Source organism: Geotrypetes seraphini, chromosome 12 (assembly GCF_902459505.1).
Source record: "Geotrypetes seraphini chromosome 12, aGeoSer1.1, whole genome shotgun sequence".
NCBI lineage: Eukaryota > Metazoa > Chordata > Amphibia > Gymnophiona > Dermophiidae > Geotrypetes > Geotrypetes seraphini.
The window spans coordinates 44,630,981-44,650,836 of record NC_047095.1 but is presented as its reverse complement, the minus strand read 5'-3'; the positions used below and the strand labels follow the sequence as shown (position 1 = coordinate 44,650,836).

General features: G+C 45.8%; 1 protein-coding gene across 3 annotated transcripts in view; it reads right to left on the bottom strand.

Annotated features, from left to right (window-relative positions):
- SERBP1 (SERPINE1 mRNA binding protein 1) overlaps positions 1-19,856 on the bottom strand; it is a 72,389-nt gene that overhangs the window by 29,039 nt on the left and 23,494 nt on the right. Inside the window, exons 3-4 of one of the 3 annotated variants that reach the window (XM_033915292.1) lie at positions 6,291-6,431; positions 6,071-6,142 (exon numbers count right to left, since the gene is read on the bottom strand). In XM_033915292.1, coding sequence (XP_033771183.1) covers positions 6,071-6,142; positions 6,291-6,431 — 213 coding nt within the window. Of the gene's footprint in view, positions 1-6,070; positions 6,158-6,290; positions 6,432-19,856 lie in introns of all 3 variants that reach the window. The other 2 variants (XM_033915290.1, XM_033915293.1) reach the window with 2 other exon arrangements.

Below are 19,856 nucleotides of genomic sequence, written 5' to 3'. Positions count from 1 at the left end.
CTGATGGGGAGGGGGGAAGGCTCCAGGAGGAAGGGAACCCAAAGGCTCGGACTGGAATTGTCAAAAGGAAGGCCCAGTCTTCGCCGGAGCCAGCGGCTGGATCTTAGGTTGACGCTGCTGCTGCGGCCGCTTCGGAGGAGGCCGAGAGAAGGCAGGCGTAGATTTCTGTGGGTACCTCCGGAGAGGAATTTTGTATTGCCGAGCCGGAGGGGCCTTCGGTTTAAGTTTCACCAGAGAGGCGAAGGACCGTTCATGGTCCGAGAGGCGCTTGGTGGCCGATTCGATGGAATCAACGAAGAGCTCATGACCCACACACGGGAGATTGGCAAGATGATCCTGTAGATTCAGATCCATATCCACAATGCGGAGCCAAGCGAGGAGACACATGGTGACCGCAAAGGCCGTGATCCTCGAGGACAACTCGAAGGCGTCGTAGGCCGCCTGAAACATATAGAGGCGGAGCTGGGAGAGGGTCTCCTCGAGGAGACGAAACTCCCGATGCCGAGAATCCGGTATGTCCTCCCGGAACGAGCGGAGGGCATCCACACAGAACCGGACGTAGTACGTGAAGATAAAGTTATAGTTAAGGACACGATTCGCCATCATTGAGTTCTGGTAAAGACGGCGACCAAACCTGTCCATCGTATGGCCCTCCTGGCCTGGAGGGACAGCAGCGTAAACCTTAGAGGGGTTGGACTTCTTCAAGGAAGGCTCAACCACCAAGGACTGATGAGAAAGCTGAGAACTTTCAAACCCCTTAACCGGAATCGTCCGGTAACAGGACTCCAACTTGGAGGGAATGGCCGTGACCGCATAGGGGGTTTCCAGGTTCGGGAGAAAGGTTTGCCGGAGAACATGGTGCAATGGCAAGCGCAACGCCTCACGGGGCGGATGATCAACACCCATCTCCTCCAGATATTCCCGGGTATAACGTGACTCAGACTGGAGGTCCAGTTTCAAGGACCTACCCATGTCAGAGATGAAACGATTAAAGGAGGAGTTTCGAGAAGAAGACTCATCCTCTTGAGGAGATCCCGAACGAGATCTGGGGGCAGCCGATAAATTTCTCTCGAATAGTAAGTCGGGGCCTCGGAGTTCCGTGAATGGGAGACTGAAGAGGCTCTACTAAAGTGTCTGGGGGATGTTGAGGAACAACCCCGTGCTAGGTGGGCCGGAGAAGACCCCGGGATCCAAGGAATTAGCTGGCGATGCCTCGGGGAAGACTGGATATAGGAAAATTCCTTCACCTGTTTTGAAGAAGACCCCTTAGAGGCTGGTAGCTGCCTCGGTGGGGGACACAACCCAGAGTCCACCTCGAGGACAAGCGTGTGTCTAGAAGGTTTCACGGTCGGAGACCTGCCCCGAAGGGGCAGAGAAGATCGGGGCTTTTTAGGAGGGGAAAACCTCGACAAAGTAGCGGGGGAAAAACGGCCCCCTGGCCTGGATCCCTGAAAAGTTACAGGTGACTTGGGGGATGAAGAATCGCTCGCGAGAACCCAGCGAGTCTTGCGGGCAGGGCCTCGAGAAACGAGGGGATGCTCAGGCTGGTCATACCAAGACTTGGTCGAGACTGAGGTCAGAGGCGTCTAAGTCGGCTCACCACCGAGGAAAGCTGCGTGGTAAGAATAGCCTTAAGCATGTCCTCGAACATAGGCACCGAGACCAAGGATGGTTGGGTCTTGGGTGCAGCAGTGCGCTCCTTTGGGGGCGACCTCGAGGAAGAGTATTCCCTATGTGAGGAGGCACTCTTAGAGTGATGTCTCGAAGATGCCGACGAGGCGGCACTGACATGAGACTCGGAGGTAGGCTTCTTTGCCGGCACACCTGAAGAGGAAAGAGGAGACTTACCCGAGGCCAGAATAACAAGAGGGGCCAAGGCCGGAGCTTTCGAGGGTGCTGAGGCCGAGCTGGAGGCCTGTCCCGCAGGATCCATGGGGCCAAAGAGTTGGAGAATCTTGGCCACCCTCCTACGAAGAGCCCGCGGTTCGAAAGTCGCACAACAGGGGCACGACTCAGCACGGTGCTCTGCACCCAGGCACTCCACACACCAACGATGAGGGTCGGTGATGGAGATAACCCGGCTGCACTTAGTACAGTTTTTAAACCCGGAACGAGGCCGGGACATAAGAAAAAAGACAGCCGCAGCCCTGCAAGGCCAGGCGGCCAGAGTAAGACCAGGAACCTGGTCAAAAAGATACGAACTAAAAAACAAACAAAAAGAAAGAAAAAAACACAGACGCGAGCACAGCGACTCAAAATAAACTAACTAAACAAGCCGCGGTGCAAGAGGGACAACGATATCGCGTGAAGCAAGGGAGAAGTGCTTCTGGCTCCGTGGGGAACTGAGGACACGTTGAGGAGACGAATGCCCTAGACCGGGCGGGAGAGGCACGTGTGCATGCGCAGGCCAATTGCAAGCTTGAAGGTCTTCAAGCAAGTCTGCTTGTGAAAACGTCCACTAGGGGGCTCCCACATGTAGAGAATATGTCTGCATGTCACCCACATGTAGAGAATATGCTGCCTGCTTGTCCTGGGATAACTAAAAAGTACTAATTATAACAGTAACAACACTCCAAACAGGAGTAATAACTAACAGAGCAATACTGTTGGAAAGTGCATAGAGAAAACCCCTAAAGCAAAAGTCTCCACAGCTCGCCAGCTGAGCCAAAGCTGCTGTTCTTTTCAATTTCCCCAACCCTAGAAAAATACTAGAACCCGAAGAAAAATCCTACTCTTCACGCAAATCCCAAAAGAGCAACAGATAGAAAGACAAGGTGGGGACTGTACCAGTCTGGAGAGTCTAAAAGAAAGAAAATTAGCAGGTAAAAACCTAATTTCTCCTTCTTTAGCGTCTTTCCAGACCGGTACAGTTCACTGATGGGATATACCAAGGCAATACCCATCATGGGTGAGACCCCCGGAGGGTCGTCACCAGAACACGCTCACCGAACACTGCATCCCAATGTGCCTGAATGTCCACACGGTAGTGTCGCACAAAATAATGCAGAGAAGATCAAACCGCAGCTTTACAGATATCCACTGGAGGCACAAGAGAAGACTCAGCCCAAGAAGCTGCCAGACCATGAGTGGAAAGAACCTTGAAAAATTATAGAACAGACTTCTTCTGAAGAAGGTAAGCAAAAGCAGTAGTCTTCTTAATCCAGCGTGCAATAGAAGCCTTGGAAGTGACATCCCCCTTACGAGGAGAAAAAGATGATCCAACTTCCAGAACTCCTGGGTACGCTGTACATAAGAGCGAAGGACCAGCCAGACATCCAACTTGCGCAACTGCTTCTGTTCTGAAGAGCCCTCCCGGCTTCCCAAGAGCAAGATGACCACAGACTGATTGACATGAAAAAGCAAGACCACCTTCAGCAGAAAGGACGGAACAGGCCACAGCACAACCTGCTCCCTAGAAAACTCCAGGAAGGGAGGCCTACAAGAGAAAGCCTGCAGCTCAGAAACACGTCTTGCAGAAGTAAGGGCCACCAGAAAACCCATTTTGAGAGTAAGGTCCTTCAACGAGCAGGAACCCAGGGATTCAAAGGAAGGTCACTCGCTCGCTTAGCCTTTGATGCCGCATCCGCCGACCAAGCCCGAAGCCACAAGGTACGACAAGCAGCCACCCCGAGCGCTATGGACTTGGCAGATGCCCGCAAAAGGTCATACATGGCATCAGAGAGATAAGAAGCACCAGAAAGTATTTCTTCACAGAGAGAGTGGTTGATCATTGGAACAAGCTTCCAGTGCAGGTGATCGAGGCAAACAGCGTGCCAGACTTTAAGAATAAATGGGATACCTATGTGGGATCCGTACGAGGGTCGAGTTAAGGAAATTGGGTCATTAGGGCATAGACAGGGGGTGGGTCAGTAGAGTGGGCAGACTTGATGGGCTATAGCCCTTTTCTGCCGTCATCTTCTATGTTTCTATCTCAATTTTGGCTACATCCTGATCTACCAAAGACCTGTCATCAGACTCAAGGTCAAAAGCCCAAGCCACCGGACCGCCATACATCACCAACTGGACCGCAAGTACAGTGACAAAAAAATTCTGCTTAAGGAGGAACTTCAACCTACGCTCCTCAGAGTCCCTAAGGGCTGAGCCATCCTCAACGGGCACCGTATTCCAGTTCACAATGGCCAAGACCACTGCGTCCACCACTGGCGACTTCAAAGTATCCCTATCCCCCTTAGGTCTGGGATAGAGGTGAGCCATAGAGCATGCAAAACAAAAGGGCACCTCCGGCACTTTCCAGTGTGCAAGCACAATATCTCGAATATCCTGATGCATAGAAAAAGAGCAGGAAGTTAAAAGGATCTCCCGAAGCAGAGGGTCCACCATATGCGGGGGGCTCCTTCGTGTCTTCCTCGAAACACAACATCAAGGAGATCTGAAGAATAAGCTCCTGGAGCTCTTCCTGCAGAAAGATGCTTACCACCGACGCATACTCGTCAGCTGATGGAACCGAAAGACCGCCAACGGTATCTGCCCCCTCCCCCGAGACGATCCTGGAGGTCTCCCAAACAGATCAGATCCTCATCGAAAGAAAACTGCTCCTCATACTATAAATCATTGTTCCAAAAGACCTGCAGCCGCTTGGACGACAGGAAGAGGAGACGGGGATGAAACAGGCATTGTAGGGGGTTGAACCGGAGTGGATGCGGGGGGAACCCCCCCCCACACACACCTCGAAACCCCAGGGGCAGATCCCCCGGTTGCCTGAAGATAAGCCTTACACAAGGCAAAAACAAAATCAGGGGAAAACACCCTGGCAGCCCAATGGGACTCACTGCTAAAGCAGAGAACCTAGCAGAAACCTGTCCCTGTCTCTCCAATACAGGGGGAAGGTCACCTGAGGCTGCAGACAAAATGGAGGGGTTTTCCACCAAAATCGGAGCAACGCCTGCAGAAAAACATGCCCCCGAGGCCTGTAGTGGCTGAGAAGCCTGAACCTTCCCAGCCGCTAAATCATGCATGCCAGCAGCAGTGGTAAGGGAGTCCCCCAACTGCTTCGGCAGCAAGAGAAACCTTATTTTCCTGTCAGTGGCTGAGGTAACCCCTACATGGGCAATGGGGGAAGCCCAGGCTTCCTGGCTGCTAGCGCGCGAGGTACTTGAAGGGGAACCCTACTTGCCAGCACCTGAAGCCGACGAGGATTCCCCTTCACGGTGGCCTGCACATCGCGAGCACAGGCTAGTCGAAGCTACCTCGTGTCTGGAGCACTTTTTCCTTTTATAAGTGCTCATTGCACAATACATGACCTAGCTAAAAGAAAAGGTGCCAGTTAGCAATAGAAATACAAGTATACCAGCACTGCCTCAGGATTTTTTTTTCCCAGAACAGTTTCTACTGGCTCTCTAAGCCATATATGCTTTGCCGGTATCGGTGGCAAGGCTTACAGCTGAGGCACCTCTAGAAAAATTTAGGGGAAATGGAGGAAAGGGGGGAAGGGACAACTCGTGACCTGTCGAGTGTGACACCCCCAAGGTCGGATGGATCTCCGAAAGGGTCCCCCCAAGCTCAGTCCAGCACCAGACGGGGACAAGGAGCACTACACAAATTCCAACAACCCTACACTAACTAAGAAAAGACTGGCACAGCTTACCGACCACCTGCTGGAGACTGAGCACAGACTGGTTATTTAGAGGGAAGCACAGCTATTAGTATTACAGCCAAAAGTTTTGTCTCAGTCTCCATCTGCTGGTCATAATGAGCTATTACCCATCAGTGAACTGTACCAGTCTGGAGAGATACTAAAGAAACAGCTGTTTGGCAGAGGTAAATCCCTGGCAGCATGGCAAAGGTCCTAGGCTCTATGGTGAGCTTGGACTTATTAGCCCTGGTTTACAAATGTGTTTTGATTTAGGACTTCACATTGCTATGATTACAATTACAATTCCAAAACACTATTCTTAAAATAGATAATATAAAAAGTGACCATACTGCAAAAACATATTTAAAGAGCAGATTAAAAATGTATGAATTGTAGACACCACAGTAGCAGAAATCATCAAAAAGAGCAGCAAACTAATTCTCTAATGATGCACTTAAACTTCTAACCATTACCAACCTTAATTCATCTTTCACGGTTCCCCAGTTGTGAGATCCACTACCACCACGTTTGTCCTCATGCTTAGGGCCACTGAAATGTGAAGAACTAACCAAAATGAGTTACACAGTCAGTGTTTGGGTAGAGAAATCTGGGCATCACAGGTTAAGAAATACAGTGAGTTATTGTAGTACTATTTAGACAAACACACTGCAAATATTAACCATTTTAAAAAACTTACGATCTATCACTGCCACTGTGCCTGTCAAATTCCCGTTTACCACGCAAATCAAAGCCATCTCCTCTGCCCAGACCACGTCCACGACCACGACCTCTGCTACCAGGACCACCACGCCCACGCAAGGGCCTGTCAATGATGGGTCTAAGGAAGAAAAGAACATGTTAAGTCTTTCAGATTCCACAATGCTGAGAGCATGGGATCCTAGTCATTACTAAAATCCTAATCCTCAAAACTGTTTCTGAGCTAATTTGGACTTTTGATAATGAAATCTAGCTCTCTGCCAGCAGCATTTTAAGTCTGTGCCACTATTCCAATAATTACCAAGAAAACAAAACCACCATATCACATTTCAAAACTAAGCTTCTTTTTATTGGAACAATTATTGCGAGTGCTGCACTTTGGGCTACTGTCTACCCCTGTCAAAGTCTCATACAGCCCTAGTCCAGGACATCAGTTTTCAATAGCTTACTGTGGTGTGCAAATGTCAGGAACCACTTGTGAATTTTGCATTCTTTCAAATTTCACCTAATTTCTTTGTTGATTCAGTAGATTTATCAGTGTACCACATTATAAGGGATATGCAGTATTTGGCTAGCAGAATCAACATTTTAAGATCACTTGTTTCTAATTTTAGAAATTTTGTTAATACTGGAACAGCTACTACCGTGTTTCCCTGAAAATAAGACAGTTTCTTATGGTAAAATTATGTTCTTACCTGTTAATTTTCTTTCCTTTAGACACAGCAGATGAATCCAGAGACCAATGAGATAGCACACAACTACCAGCAGGCGGAGATAGAGAAACTGATTAACAGGTGGTCCTATTGGCTGGCATTCCTCCTGTATCTCCAGTATAGCTACTTGCCCAAACATCAGTAACCATCAATAGGCATAGCATGTAAAAAACTTATCTTAAGTCAGTCTTGTCTCGTACTATCATCGGGAAGGGACCTGTCATTCCAACATGTATAATGCTTATCTCAATAAGCATTATACAGATCTGGATGGTGCGAACAAGTTTGAAAAGGGGGGACTTTTCTTGAAACAGCCAGAAGGCGAAACATGTCGGAATGACAGGTCCCTTCCCGATGATAGTACGAGACAAGACTGACTTAAGATAAGTCAATTAAGTTATAATAATTTTAAGAATTAAGTTATATGAGACACTAAAGAAAAATAGCACTGAGCACTTTAAATAAGAAAAATGTGAAAAAAATATATAATGGGGCTAATGAGGATGCCATTGCCATAAGTTTGTTTGGTGACCATAGAAATGCATGGCCCCTAATGGCTAGTCTGAGGCCTAAAAAAAGTAAAAAAAAGTTTAAAAGAAAATTAAAGGAACATCAAGGACACTGAGATGGTTTTGGATAAAAGAAAGGATGACACCTCCTTAGAAAGAAATTGTGGTACCGCCTGAACTGACACCCCAGATTTTGTAAATCAGAAATAGGTATCCCCGCCAAACAAGGCCTGCAACTCAGAAAACCGCCGAGCTGAAGCCATGGCCACAAGAAGCCCCGTGTTCAACGGCACAGCCCTTTAGAGTCTCAAAAGACAAGGATGAAATGAAGCTTCGGTAAACTGCGAAGAAGTACCTTACGACTGTACTCCGGACAGGGCTTTCTAAGAGGTGTACGAATATACCGTACTCCGTTTAGGAACTGAACTACATGAAGCTGAGAAGTAAGCGAAGAGCAATATACCTAGCCCTTGTAACAAGGTAAGAATGGCACTTGAAGCTGAAGGGAATTGAACACTAAGCCCTTGGCAATAAACTTGTGCCAAAAAAGAACTCTGGAAGGGTGCAAATGTTGAGAAGTACCCAAGAAAGGAAAAACCTCAAAAAGGAAGCAGAAGCCACAGGTGAAAACGTATGTATCGCCTGGATAAGAGAAGAAACAACCTGCTTCGCATAACCCTTACACCTCAGCCATGACTTTTCAAAAGCTAGGTCGTAATACCAAAGTAGTACGAATATCCATGTGGATCAGACCCTAGGTGAGCAAATCCGGAGATACCAGGAAAAACTCAACAGTCCGGCTGTCGAAAGACTCATCAGAGCCGCATATCAAGGATGGCGCAGCCAATCCAGAGATTCTACAAATACTGTGCCCTGAAAGCGAGCTTGAGATGGCAAATCCAAGCCATCATCAGCCAGGGGAAAGCTCTGAAAAAGGAGAAACCAGAGGTGATAAAGAAGCCATGCTGCTACCCCCCTCTGACTCCCACTCCCTGTGCCCGCCGAAGAAGCTAGGAAGCTTAGAATTTCGAGACGAGGCCATGAGGTCTAGTTCCAGGAGATCTCACGTCCATAAAAAGAACCGGAACACCCGAGACAAAATTCTCAATATCCAGGATGTAGAAGATTTCACTATTACTAATATTTACACTTTCTTGAGCGTACACAGCGCTGTACACTGTAACATACAATAAATGGGCCATGCTCAAATTTCGCAGAGAGAAAGTCTATCCAACTCTTTTCATGACCCATAAAATGATCTGCCAACAGAAGAAGAAGATGAGGGTCCATCCACTGAAGTAGAACCACAACTTTACCCAACTAAGTATATCACCTACTGCCCAGGCTGTAGAGAAATACCCCCATCATAATACTGACTGAAGAGACCTTCAGCGTCATTCTGGAAGAATGGTCTGAAGCTCCAGAAACGGTAGCCTGACCATGCTCCCGAGTAGAAGAATGAACAAGTACTGAGTCGCCTCTTAAGACCAGACTCCTGGAGCTGAGGATGGAAGACACCGAGCCCCCCAACCTGACAGCCCGGGATGTTTGGTGACCATCAGCTAGTCCATCAAAGACCGAGGCATGCCTTTGAAAAGAGAAATCTCGCTGAGCCACCAAATCATTGCTTGAGGAGCCTACTAAATAATTGGAGCCCTGAGATACCGGAACAAAAGCAACTGCTGTAGCATTATAATGGGAAAGCAAGCTGAAGTTCCCAGTAGAGTCAGCAGCAAGGATCCTAAAACCTGTACAGAATCCCATACTCTTGGTCATGGTAACCGAAGAAGAATGCAAACCTGAGACTGTGACCCATCACCCTAGTCTCTGTGAAGAAACCCATTTCTCTCCCATATGAATAAAAACATCTCCCCGATATACCTATAAATAGTACAGGAGAAAAGAGCGCTGTGCAAATTCGAAGATTCACGTCCAAAGAACTGAGGAAAAGAAACCACCCTTTTCGTGTCAGTCAAATGGCCCGACTGGAAGACGTCCAACTCAAGCAGTCAGTCAAGAAGAAAGTAGGTGAATCACCTGGCCATGCCAAAATGGTACCACTGCCCACATTTTCTAAAATGTTTGTGAAGCCTTGGATAGGTGAAATGGCATATGCCAAAACAGAAAGCGCTGCTCCAAGAGAGGCAAGCAAACCTAGTGCCGATTCAGAGTCCATAGTGAAAATGTAAATATTCTCCCAGTTTTTTTGCAGAAATGTGTAACCCTGAGAAACTAATTCAGCAGAATGGGATACAGCCTGCCCAATGCCCCCGTCTTGGGCATCATGCAGTAAATGTAACAACGTCCCTTAGTTCCTAAAGAACTACAAGAACTGCCCTGAGGACCAGTAACACTTAAAAAGGAAACCTGAGGAGGATGCAAAGTTGCAAGCATCCTGAAAAAATCTTCACAGCCCCCTGACATGACATTATAGCATCTTCCCCTCATGAGAAAGCCTGAAGAGCCATTGGAAGAAGTCAAGAACCCCTCAGAATGAAGTGGAGAAGGTCAGGGAACGGCAGGATGAGAACTGTAGGATCTGTAAGAAGAAAGAAATTCTCCTAGGAAAAATCAAATTTTGCAATGTAAAGAGAAGTATACTGGAACCATGAAAACAATACTAACTCCATGCAACATGAGCGAAATACGTATGTCCTTTAAAGTAAATACATGTTAGACGCAATCAAGATACCCCGTGGAAAACAACAGCATCCTAACAAGTATCAGACAAAGCTCACACCGTTAATGAGAGCTTCAGGGATGAGGCTAACAGCCACATAGCGCGTGCTCCCCCGCGGGTTTGATAGAATAGGTAACTGGCTCCTGGTTAGAAGGAGCTGTACAGCCCTTCCTGTCTGGTCGGGGGGTCCGTCTAGCATGTGCCATGAGAAAATGGCGACAGGAGAAACCAGCGTGATAAACATGGAAATCTGAAATTCAGGTCCCCTCAGAAATAGAGAAAGAGAATCCTGGCCGCAGGAAGATGCAAAGTGTCATGCCCATAGAGACAGCCCCAACTTGGAAACTGTTTATACTACCTTTAGGCATATATATCCTATGCCACTACTAGACACACGCAGCACAGAGGCCCAAATAAGAAGGACAGTTACCAACAGACAAAGGCTCAATCTGCAGGGACCCCAAGAGAGACAATGAGATACCCGTGTGAAATACAGGGCACTATCTTACTGCTGATCTCACTGTGCCATGATTTGCCGTATGTCAACCCAGTCCGGAGACAAACCGAGACTGAGTGACCTAGTGCTAACCCCAGAGTCCGATTAAACTAGCAGCTTCCTTCAAGTGAATACAGCAGGAACACAGACATAGACATATAAATCTGCCCAAGCTTGTCCCAAAGCTGGTGAAACATGAACAACTTGTCTGAACCGGAAAGGAGAGAAGCCGCAGCATACTCTGACCAAAGTCAGCTGGAAATAAACTGCCAGAACGCTGCAGCTCTCCCGCCATCGCCAGAGACCCAAGCGTGCGCCTGATTCTCGCCAACACGTGGCCGCTGCATTAATGCTCCTAGAAACATAGTCAGATTCAAGCCCCGCAAAATTTACCCTGCTGCAGCCTGCATAGAAAGAAAATCAGACTCAAGGAATAACTAGAAGAACGGTGTGGTGTTTCCCACAGCGCCGGAAAAAAACATATCCCATCTCATGCGCGCTGCTATAAATCGGCACCTGCACAATCAGCTGCACATGGCCGCGACAAACACAGACGAAAGAGAGCCTCAGAATAAACAGGACTACTACTGCTGCACTAAAACCCTACGAGGAGAACAAGTGCGAGCATAAAATCGCACCGCCACTGCCGCGCTGTAACCAACAAGGAAACCAAGTGCGTGTATGCCAATGGCGGGAATGTCCCGGCTCCCTCAACGGATTTCTAGTCATAAAACTTAGCCTCAATAAAATATCCATTCCTTAAACGTACGTTGACCGAACCCACAGTACTGACTCCCAAACAGAACCTGAAGTTCAAACAGTAAAAAAACACATACATACTCACAAGCTTGTTAAGGCCGGTTGAAGCCAATAAGAGCTGGTTGTGCAGCACTAACAGGGCAGAATGTAGCAACTGTGGTCTCCCTTTTTTTTTAACAGAGAAGGGAAAGAAGAAAAAATTGAGACCCAGTCAGACCCTCTAGCAATGGAGGGAGGGTGAGGCAGGGACCTGGGGGGGCCCAGGAGTAACCCCTAAAGCCGGCACCATTCAGCCAGACACCCCTGTCTCACTGAAGAGAAACCTCAACAGAAGAAAATAATTTTCCAGTCACAGCCAGAATCTAGGAGCTAGTTGAATAGCGACCATCACTTGCTGGGAGATAAGAGTATACTGAAGATACAGGAGGAGTGCCAGCCAATAGGACCACCTGTTAATCAGTTTCTCTATCTCTGCCTGCTGGTAGATGTGTGCTATCCCATTGGTCTCTGGATTCATCTGCTGCTGTTGCTAAGGAAATTAATTTTAGGCCCAAAAAAATGCACTAGGTCTTATTTTTGGGGTATGAACATGATCATCTCTCCCTTCCTCTCCTTCACCCCAATTCTTCCTCTTTCCTTTTTCTCCACCACATGTGCAGCATCTTTCCTCCCCTCCCTCATGCAGCAGGACTCTTGCTCAGCTTTTATCCTTCCTTCCCTCCCTCCCATCCCTCGTGCAGCAGAACCCTTACCCAGCTTCTATCTTTCCCTCCCCTCTATTCCCTTGTGCAGCAGGACCCTTGTTCAGCTTCCCTTCCCTCCCATCCCATGTGCAGCAGAACCTTTGAGCGAGCACCCCGCCCCAAACCACCATCTTTCCCTCCCTCCCATCTGAACCCCACCGACCACGAGCGAGCACGCCCATGAATTCACTCTGTCGCGTTACTGATGATGTCATCAGTAATGCGGCAGAGTGAATTCACGGGCAGATAAGGCTGAAGCAGCCTGTTTAGAGTGCTGCTGGCCTAATGCTGCTTAGGGAGGTATATACTAGGGCTCACTCGCTGTTGGCGAGGTTTGGATGGGAGGGAGGGAAGAATAAGGGTTCAGCTGCGCGACAGGTGCTCAGGGGGCGGTGCTCACTCAAGGGTTCTGCTGCACAAGGAACGGGAGGGAGGGAAGGGGAACTGCTGGCAAATCCCGGAACTAGGCTTATTTTCGGGAAAACATAGTATAAACTTTTACAGATCATGCTTCAAAACTGGATCAAGACTATCCAATCAGCATGCGTCATTTCTAACCAATCAGGAGGCTGCTTTCGTCAACCAATCATAGTCCAGATGTCTAGGTAACAGGGCAACTATAAAAAGTGTGGGCTTTTTGTGTTTCATATACACTCTGCATCAACCATGAACAAGACTTGGAACCCGACCCTGGAACCCAACCCATATGTTGGTGATGAGCGAGGAAGGATTTTCTTGCTGACAGATCACCAGCAAAGTCGGCTACATCATAGCACAGTAGTAAAGATTAGTGCTGCCTAATTCGAATTGATTCACCAATTCACTTTGGCTGAATCAATTCTTTTTACAAAAAACCGAACTCACCGATTCAAGTCAGCCCCCTTGCTAGAGGCGCTTTCCCTCAGCCGCCAGAGTCTGTCCATCTAATGCAGGGGTGTCAAAGTCCCTCTTCGAGGGCCGCAATCCAGTCGGGTTTTCAGGATTTCCCCAATGAATATGCATGAGATCTATTGGCATGCACTGCTTTCAGTGCATATTCATTGGGGAAATCCTAAAAATCCAACTGGCTTGCAGCCCTCGAGGAGGGACTTTGACATCCCTGATCTAATGTAACTTCCAGTTTTGCGAAAACAGAAGTTACATCAGAAGCAAGGACTTCAGCAAAGGGAGCGCTAAAAAGTAGTAGTAAGGTTTTTTTTAATAATAATGAAAGGTCCCATCCTTAATGCACGCTAGCGAGAGAAAGCGCTGACTGTTTCCCCTGCCTGGCTCTGACCTGCACTACACTTCATTTGCAAATTAATAACTATAATCAACAGCTGAAAAGTATGAAAGGTGTGTTTGCTATCAGTTGCTATCATTTTTTATACTGCAGCTGCCAGTTTTCTCGCAGCACAGGCCGACCGCATGGTTTTCAACCAGACGCAGCACTGATTTGGTGCCAGTAAAACGGAGGCCATCTAGGCTGCCGATGCTGCTTTTCAGTGCGCTTCGCTCTTGTCTCTCTTCCTGTTGGCTACAACATGCAGGAGCTGCTCCTCCCTCCAGCTCAAGTCAGGCCTAAGCAAAGGGCTTGGGGTCCTGGGGGTTGGGAGTCTTCAGTTGAACCATCCTCACCACCCTTCCAGATTTTGATAATTAAAGTAAAAAAACAAAACTGCATGAGGCTGCCAGAAATCCCAGATTGGTCTGAAGGATCCACCCTGGAACTGGATAACTTGATAGGTCTCATGCTGTTTCTTCACTAGATTGGAGAGGGGAAGATGGATGGTGGAGGGGGGGAAGGACTTGGGGGGAGATTATGGAGAGGAGAGATGGGGGAGGGATGGAAGAAATAATGGATCTAAAAACAGGAGAGGGAGAGTGATGGTGGACAATGGGATTTAGGGAGGGAAGGAACAGAAAGGGAGAGAAGTTAGACACAAGGGATGGTGTAGAGGGGGGAATAGAGATACTGGATAGGAGGATAGTTGGGAAGAGAATGGTAGAGATGGTAAACCCTGGGGTGGTGGGGAAGGAGGGAGAGATGCAGGATGAAAAGGTAGTTAAGAAAAGGATATGGTGGATCTGGGGATGGTGGGGACCATCCCTGCAGCTGTGAGGATGGAGACAAAAAAAAAAAAAAAGGAAAGATGCCAAACCTCCAGAGGAGGGAAGGAAAACGAAAGGGGAGGACAGAGATGGAAGATGGATGGTTAGCACAGAGAAAGGAAACCCTGGCAAGTGCGTTATCAGAAGACAATCAGAGCGTGGGACCAACATGATTTAAATAATGACCAGACAACAAAAGGTAAAAAAAATAATTTTCTGTTTTGAGATTACAATATGTCAGATTTGAAATATGTTTCCTGCCAGAGGTGGTGTTAAATCTTAGCTCATGTTCGAGGTCTAACAGAGAGAGGAAAAGTCTTTTTTATTTTGTTTACACCACAGCGCCAGTGTGGGTAGGAGAGGGCAAAGGGGGTGAAGAGGCTATAAAATAAACCCATCAGGATGTCTGGAAAAAAAAAAAAAAGCCCCACCCAATTGGGCAGTAAAATCGAATCAAAAAGTCAATTCAATAGGCTGAATCAAAATATTTTTCCTGAATCGGGCAGCACTAGTAAAGACTGTACAAAAGAAGAAAGTGACAAATTTCAGTGATAGTTTCAGTTCAATTGTCCACAAGCATCAACATCACTCTAAGATTGTGCATCTCGATGCATTTCATGGACTAATCACAAGTTGACCTCACCTCAGCTTCTACTATTACTATTAATTAGAGCTACCAGACGCACACAGCACTGCACAGTCACAAAGAGTAAGAAAACAGTCCCTGCTCGAAAGAGCTTACAATCTAAACAGGATGTCATGGATACAGTTAAGGGGAACGGCTACTGCGTGAATGGTCAGAAAATAACATAAGAATAGCCTTAATGGATTAGACCAATGGTCCATCTAGCCTAGTATCCCATCTTCATAGAAACCAATCCACAAGTACCTGGCAAAAATCCAAATAGTAGCATTCCATGCCACCGATCCAAGGCAAGCAGTGGCTTCTCCCATGTCTGTCTCAACAGCAGTTTATGGACTTTTCCTCCAGGAACCTGTCCAAATCTTTTTTTTAAACCAGCTACATTAACCACTCTTCCCACATCCTCTAGCAACGCATTCCAGAGCTTAACTATTCTCTCAGTGAATAAATATTTCCTCCTATTCTCATGTCAACATCAGTTCATTAACAGTTCAGTCTGTGAGGCTGCAAAGAATGCAGAAAGGTCACCGATGACCGAAGTCCAAAGGTGCAACCGGATCAAGTGGGCACGGAAGCACTCAAGCTGGATATGTGAAATGTGGGATAAGGTGCTTTCCAGCAATGAAATCACCTTTTGCTTGTTTGATAACCAAGCCCACACCTATGTGAGGAGGTTTCCTGAAGAGAAGTTCAAGCCCAAGTAACTCAGCCTCATGGTGAAGGTCATACTCTGGGACTAAATGGCTGCCAGTGGCGCCAGACTTCTGTACATCGTCAATAGGACCAAGTACATCATAATACTGCAAAAGTGCATGGTGCCATCAGCTCAGCAGCTGTTTCCAGGCCAGTTCCTATTCCAAGATGACAATGCACTTTACTATCGCTCCAAACAGGTGATCAACTAGAAGCGTCAGAACAACACTGAGTCAATTGACTGACTTGCCCAATCTCCGGATCTGAATCTGGTGACCTGGGATATATCAAAGAGAGATCCAACATCAAAACACAACTTGATTGAGTCACTCATTGCAGCCTGGAACCACGTTGTCACTCATGACCACCTCATCAAACTGGTTCACTCAATGCCAACACAGTGCAAACAGGTGATCAAGGACAGAGGGTGGCCCATCAAATAGAGCCATCACTGACACACAAAACAGCCTTTTTCAAGGTCACCTACACAATATATAAAGGATAGATGATGCTCATATGTACTTTTTTTGGTCAGTGAAGTGCATTACTTAATTCACACAGAAAAATGATTAATGTGGCAACTTTAACAAACTCTAATTTAAGGCCAAGCTAGAATAAAAAGCTAATTCTAATAACCAAGTGTATCCCTTATAATGTGGTACACAGAAATCTATTGTGTTAACAAAAACATATTAAAATAAAAGATTCCAGAATTTTGTACACCACTGTAAATTGGGAAGAACATCTGATAAAACATCAGATATGGAGAAAATTTTACTTGTCAGTGGAAAGGTTGATTTTTGTTTTCTAAGAGTGGAAAGAAGCATTTTGACTAAATTTACTTCTGAATAAGGTTGAAATGAGGCTTAAAAGGTGATCATGTAGGGTAAAGTATCTAATTTATTGTTTGGCAGGGAATTTTTGACCCAATTAGTTACTTCCTGCTTCTTTGGGGTTTTCAGCTCAGTCAGAACCAGGGCTTGGATCTGGTGCCGTGAGGCTTCCTTAGTTGCTATTACAGGATTCTCTACCCCTCCTAGGTTTTATACTCCCCACCTTACTTTACCACAACAGCAAGAGGTCTCAGATAGAGGCCACATTCATCAAAGCTTCTTTCAAAATTCTGCAATTGTGGGCCCTAAAGCCAAACATCAGGTGTTACCACTGCATAACAGCTAGGGGTTTGTGCACATTGTTCACATTAAAATCTTCACTCTCTTCAAGTGCTCCCAAATTGGAAGACCATAATAAACTGTGAAAGCAGCAGTAGCACTTCCTGTGTCAGCTTATTTTATCTCTCCAGTATTTTTTTTTTTATCATCAAATTTCAAGTTCATCTTTTTCTTCGATTCTATAGTTGTATAAAATTTGTAGTAAGACTGCACGTTTTATTAAAGTCATACCTTCAACTCAAAAACCTTGCCATGAGATTCACCTCAGCAGCATGCTAACTGGCCTGAACTGGCACCTGCTACAGACATGGCCTTTCAAAAAGCACAGGTTTTCTGTATTCCATGTCTTCATTTTTTCCGGTTTTAAATTTTAGAGAACTATTCTTCCCCCGGCCAGGCCAGTTAGGTAAGGGGTCCCCTAGCTTGTTTCTACTCGCAATACCAGGGTCTCTCATTTCTCCTTGCTCTTCAGTTAATAGCAACCCAATCCCATAATCTACACCAAGAAGCATGGCTTTACATCAACCAACCTCTGACAAATAGTCATGGCCAAATTTAAACTGAATTTGTATAAATCTGCTTGCTTATTATGTCTGTAGAGGTTACTTAGATTTTGGCACTTTGTACAAAATGGATGAAAAACAGGAATTCAGTCAGAATAATCGTCTATATTTTTTCACTGAAAACATACTTTTATTTATTTATTTATAGTCTTTTACAAGTTGAATAAACAATACTTGAAAGGAAATACATCAATTTAAGAAGAAAACAAAAAATAAAATTATAAAATAATTCCACACTAGTAACCATGATTAAAGTCCACATTAAGGAGAGAGAGAACCAAGCAAATTCCAAGGGAAGTTGGACTTCAAGAAATAATTAAATTACAGAGTACAGCTGGAGTCTATTATTAGCCTGGTTAGGAGATTCCATGGAAGTCTCTGGGCCTCTTGTAGTTGTTTTACCCTCAAGAAAGAACTGTAATTGATCAGGCTCATAAAAGATATCTATTATTCTGATATGTAATGCAACATTTACATGGGAAACGTAACTGAAAGGTTGCTCCCAAATTCAAAGTTAACTGACGATAAGCCAGAAATTTCTTACGTCTGGCTTGCGTCCATTTCGATACATCAGGAAATATTGAAATCTTGAATCCATGAAATCTCACATTATCAGTCCTATAAAATAGACGAAGAATTGCTTCCTTATCTTGAAGAAAAACAAAAGTTACCAGTAAAGTGGCTCTAACTGAAATTTCCTCTTGGGATGTCTCTAACATACCAGTGAGATCCAATTCTCCTGATGATGTTCCTCCTTTTTCTTCATGCACTTTTGGAAGATTAAGGTAATATAACCTTTGTAACGGTGGCATGTTATTTTCTGGAAATTTCAAAACTGATTTCAAAAAGAAATAAAATAAATCTCTAGGTGATTGAAACTTGGAGACAGGAAAATTTAAGAGTCTCAAATTCAGATTCCTATTTGCATTCTCCAAATTCTCTATTTTCCTAGTAAGTAAAACTTTTTCCTTCAGGTGTAAATTAGTAGATACTTTAACTTCTGCCACAGTTTTTTCTAATTTGTCCATTCTAATAGACTGGCATTGGAATTTCTCATCAAGGGTTTTAAATTGAGTATTAAAATTTTGAACTGAGGAAACAAACTAGGAGCATACCTTATGCAAAGATTCCAAGGCACTCCAGATCGCTTCCATGTCAATCACTGATGGTCTGATCAGAGGAGCTGGGAGAGATATTCCTGGAGGCTCCACAAAAGAATCCGCCTCTCCAGTCCCTGCTTCACTCCAAATTTCACGTCCTCCAGGTTCAGATGCTGGTTGTAGGAAAGTCAGCAAGCTATGATCCTCATCCGGGGTCAAAGGCGAAACCTGCAGCACCGACTGAGACATCCTAGGCTGCTGTAGGCGTCCCCTACATCATCCTGGGGCGCGGAGGAACTCCAGGTCCCAGCGGGCTGAGCGAGGCTTCACCCTCCAAGACCGAGGTCTGCCCACCTCGGTCAGCGGAAACACCCTGTCCGGCTGAAACAGCAAAAGCTGTTATTGCTGTTTGCCGTGTCAAAAAGGTGGAAGAGGAGGCAGGAAGAACACTCCTCTGCTTACCCCTGCGTTTGGGCATGTTACAAGTTCCCAACAGAAATTGAAAAAGTTGCCAATAAAGTAAAGTGCAGGAGCTATCCGACAGCGTGACTCACTCCATCGCCATCTTGATTCCTTCCGAAAACCTACTTATTTTGCAGCACTAAGAATTTTTTTGGCTAGCGATACTGTCTTTCTTGGTGTATGTTTGTGTATTTCTTTTCATGTTGTAATTTCTAGAATCATTGAACTTTTTATATTTTAGTTAGCCCCATTTCTGAGAATTATTTTATAAGAATTTGCAGCTTCATTTTGGTACAATTTCAGTTAAGACACAGTTCTTTCAAATCCACATTTATCTGAGAATTAGTACAGAAATACATTAAAAAGAAGGAGAAATTAGGTTCTTACCTGCTAATTTACTTTCTTTTAGCTTCTCCAGACCAGTAGAGGTTAACTTTACGAATGGGTATATATCTAATCATGACCAGCAGGTGGAGACTGAAAACAAAACTTTGGGACAGTATATACTATCCTCCCTTCTCTATTTCCCTCAGTCTGCCGAATAGCCAAGCAGAACCAAGAACTGGAAAACAGGAAGAAAACAATACTCCGAACAGGAGTAACAAATAACATACCCAAATGCTGTTGGAAAATGCAGAGGAGAAATACCCGAAGGAAAATGTCCCCACAGCTCGCCAGCTAAGCCAGCCGAGCCACAGCCGCTGTTCTTTAATTCTCCCCGGCCCTAGAAAAATACTAGAACCCGCAGCAAAAAACAAAAACTGCCCGCGAAAACAGCCCCAACAACAACAACAACAACAGACAGGGTGGGGACCTCTACTGGTCTGGAGAAGCTAAAAGAAAGTAAATTAGCAGGTAAGAACCTAATTTCTCCTTCTTTAGCACTCTCCAGACCAGTAGAGGTTAACTTTACGAATGGGAC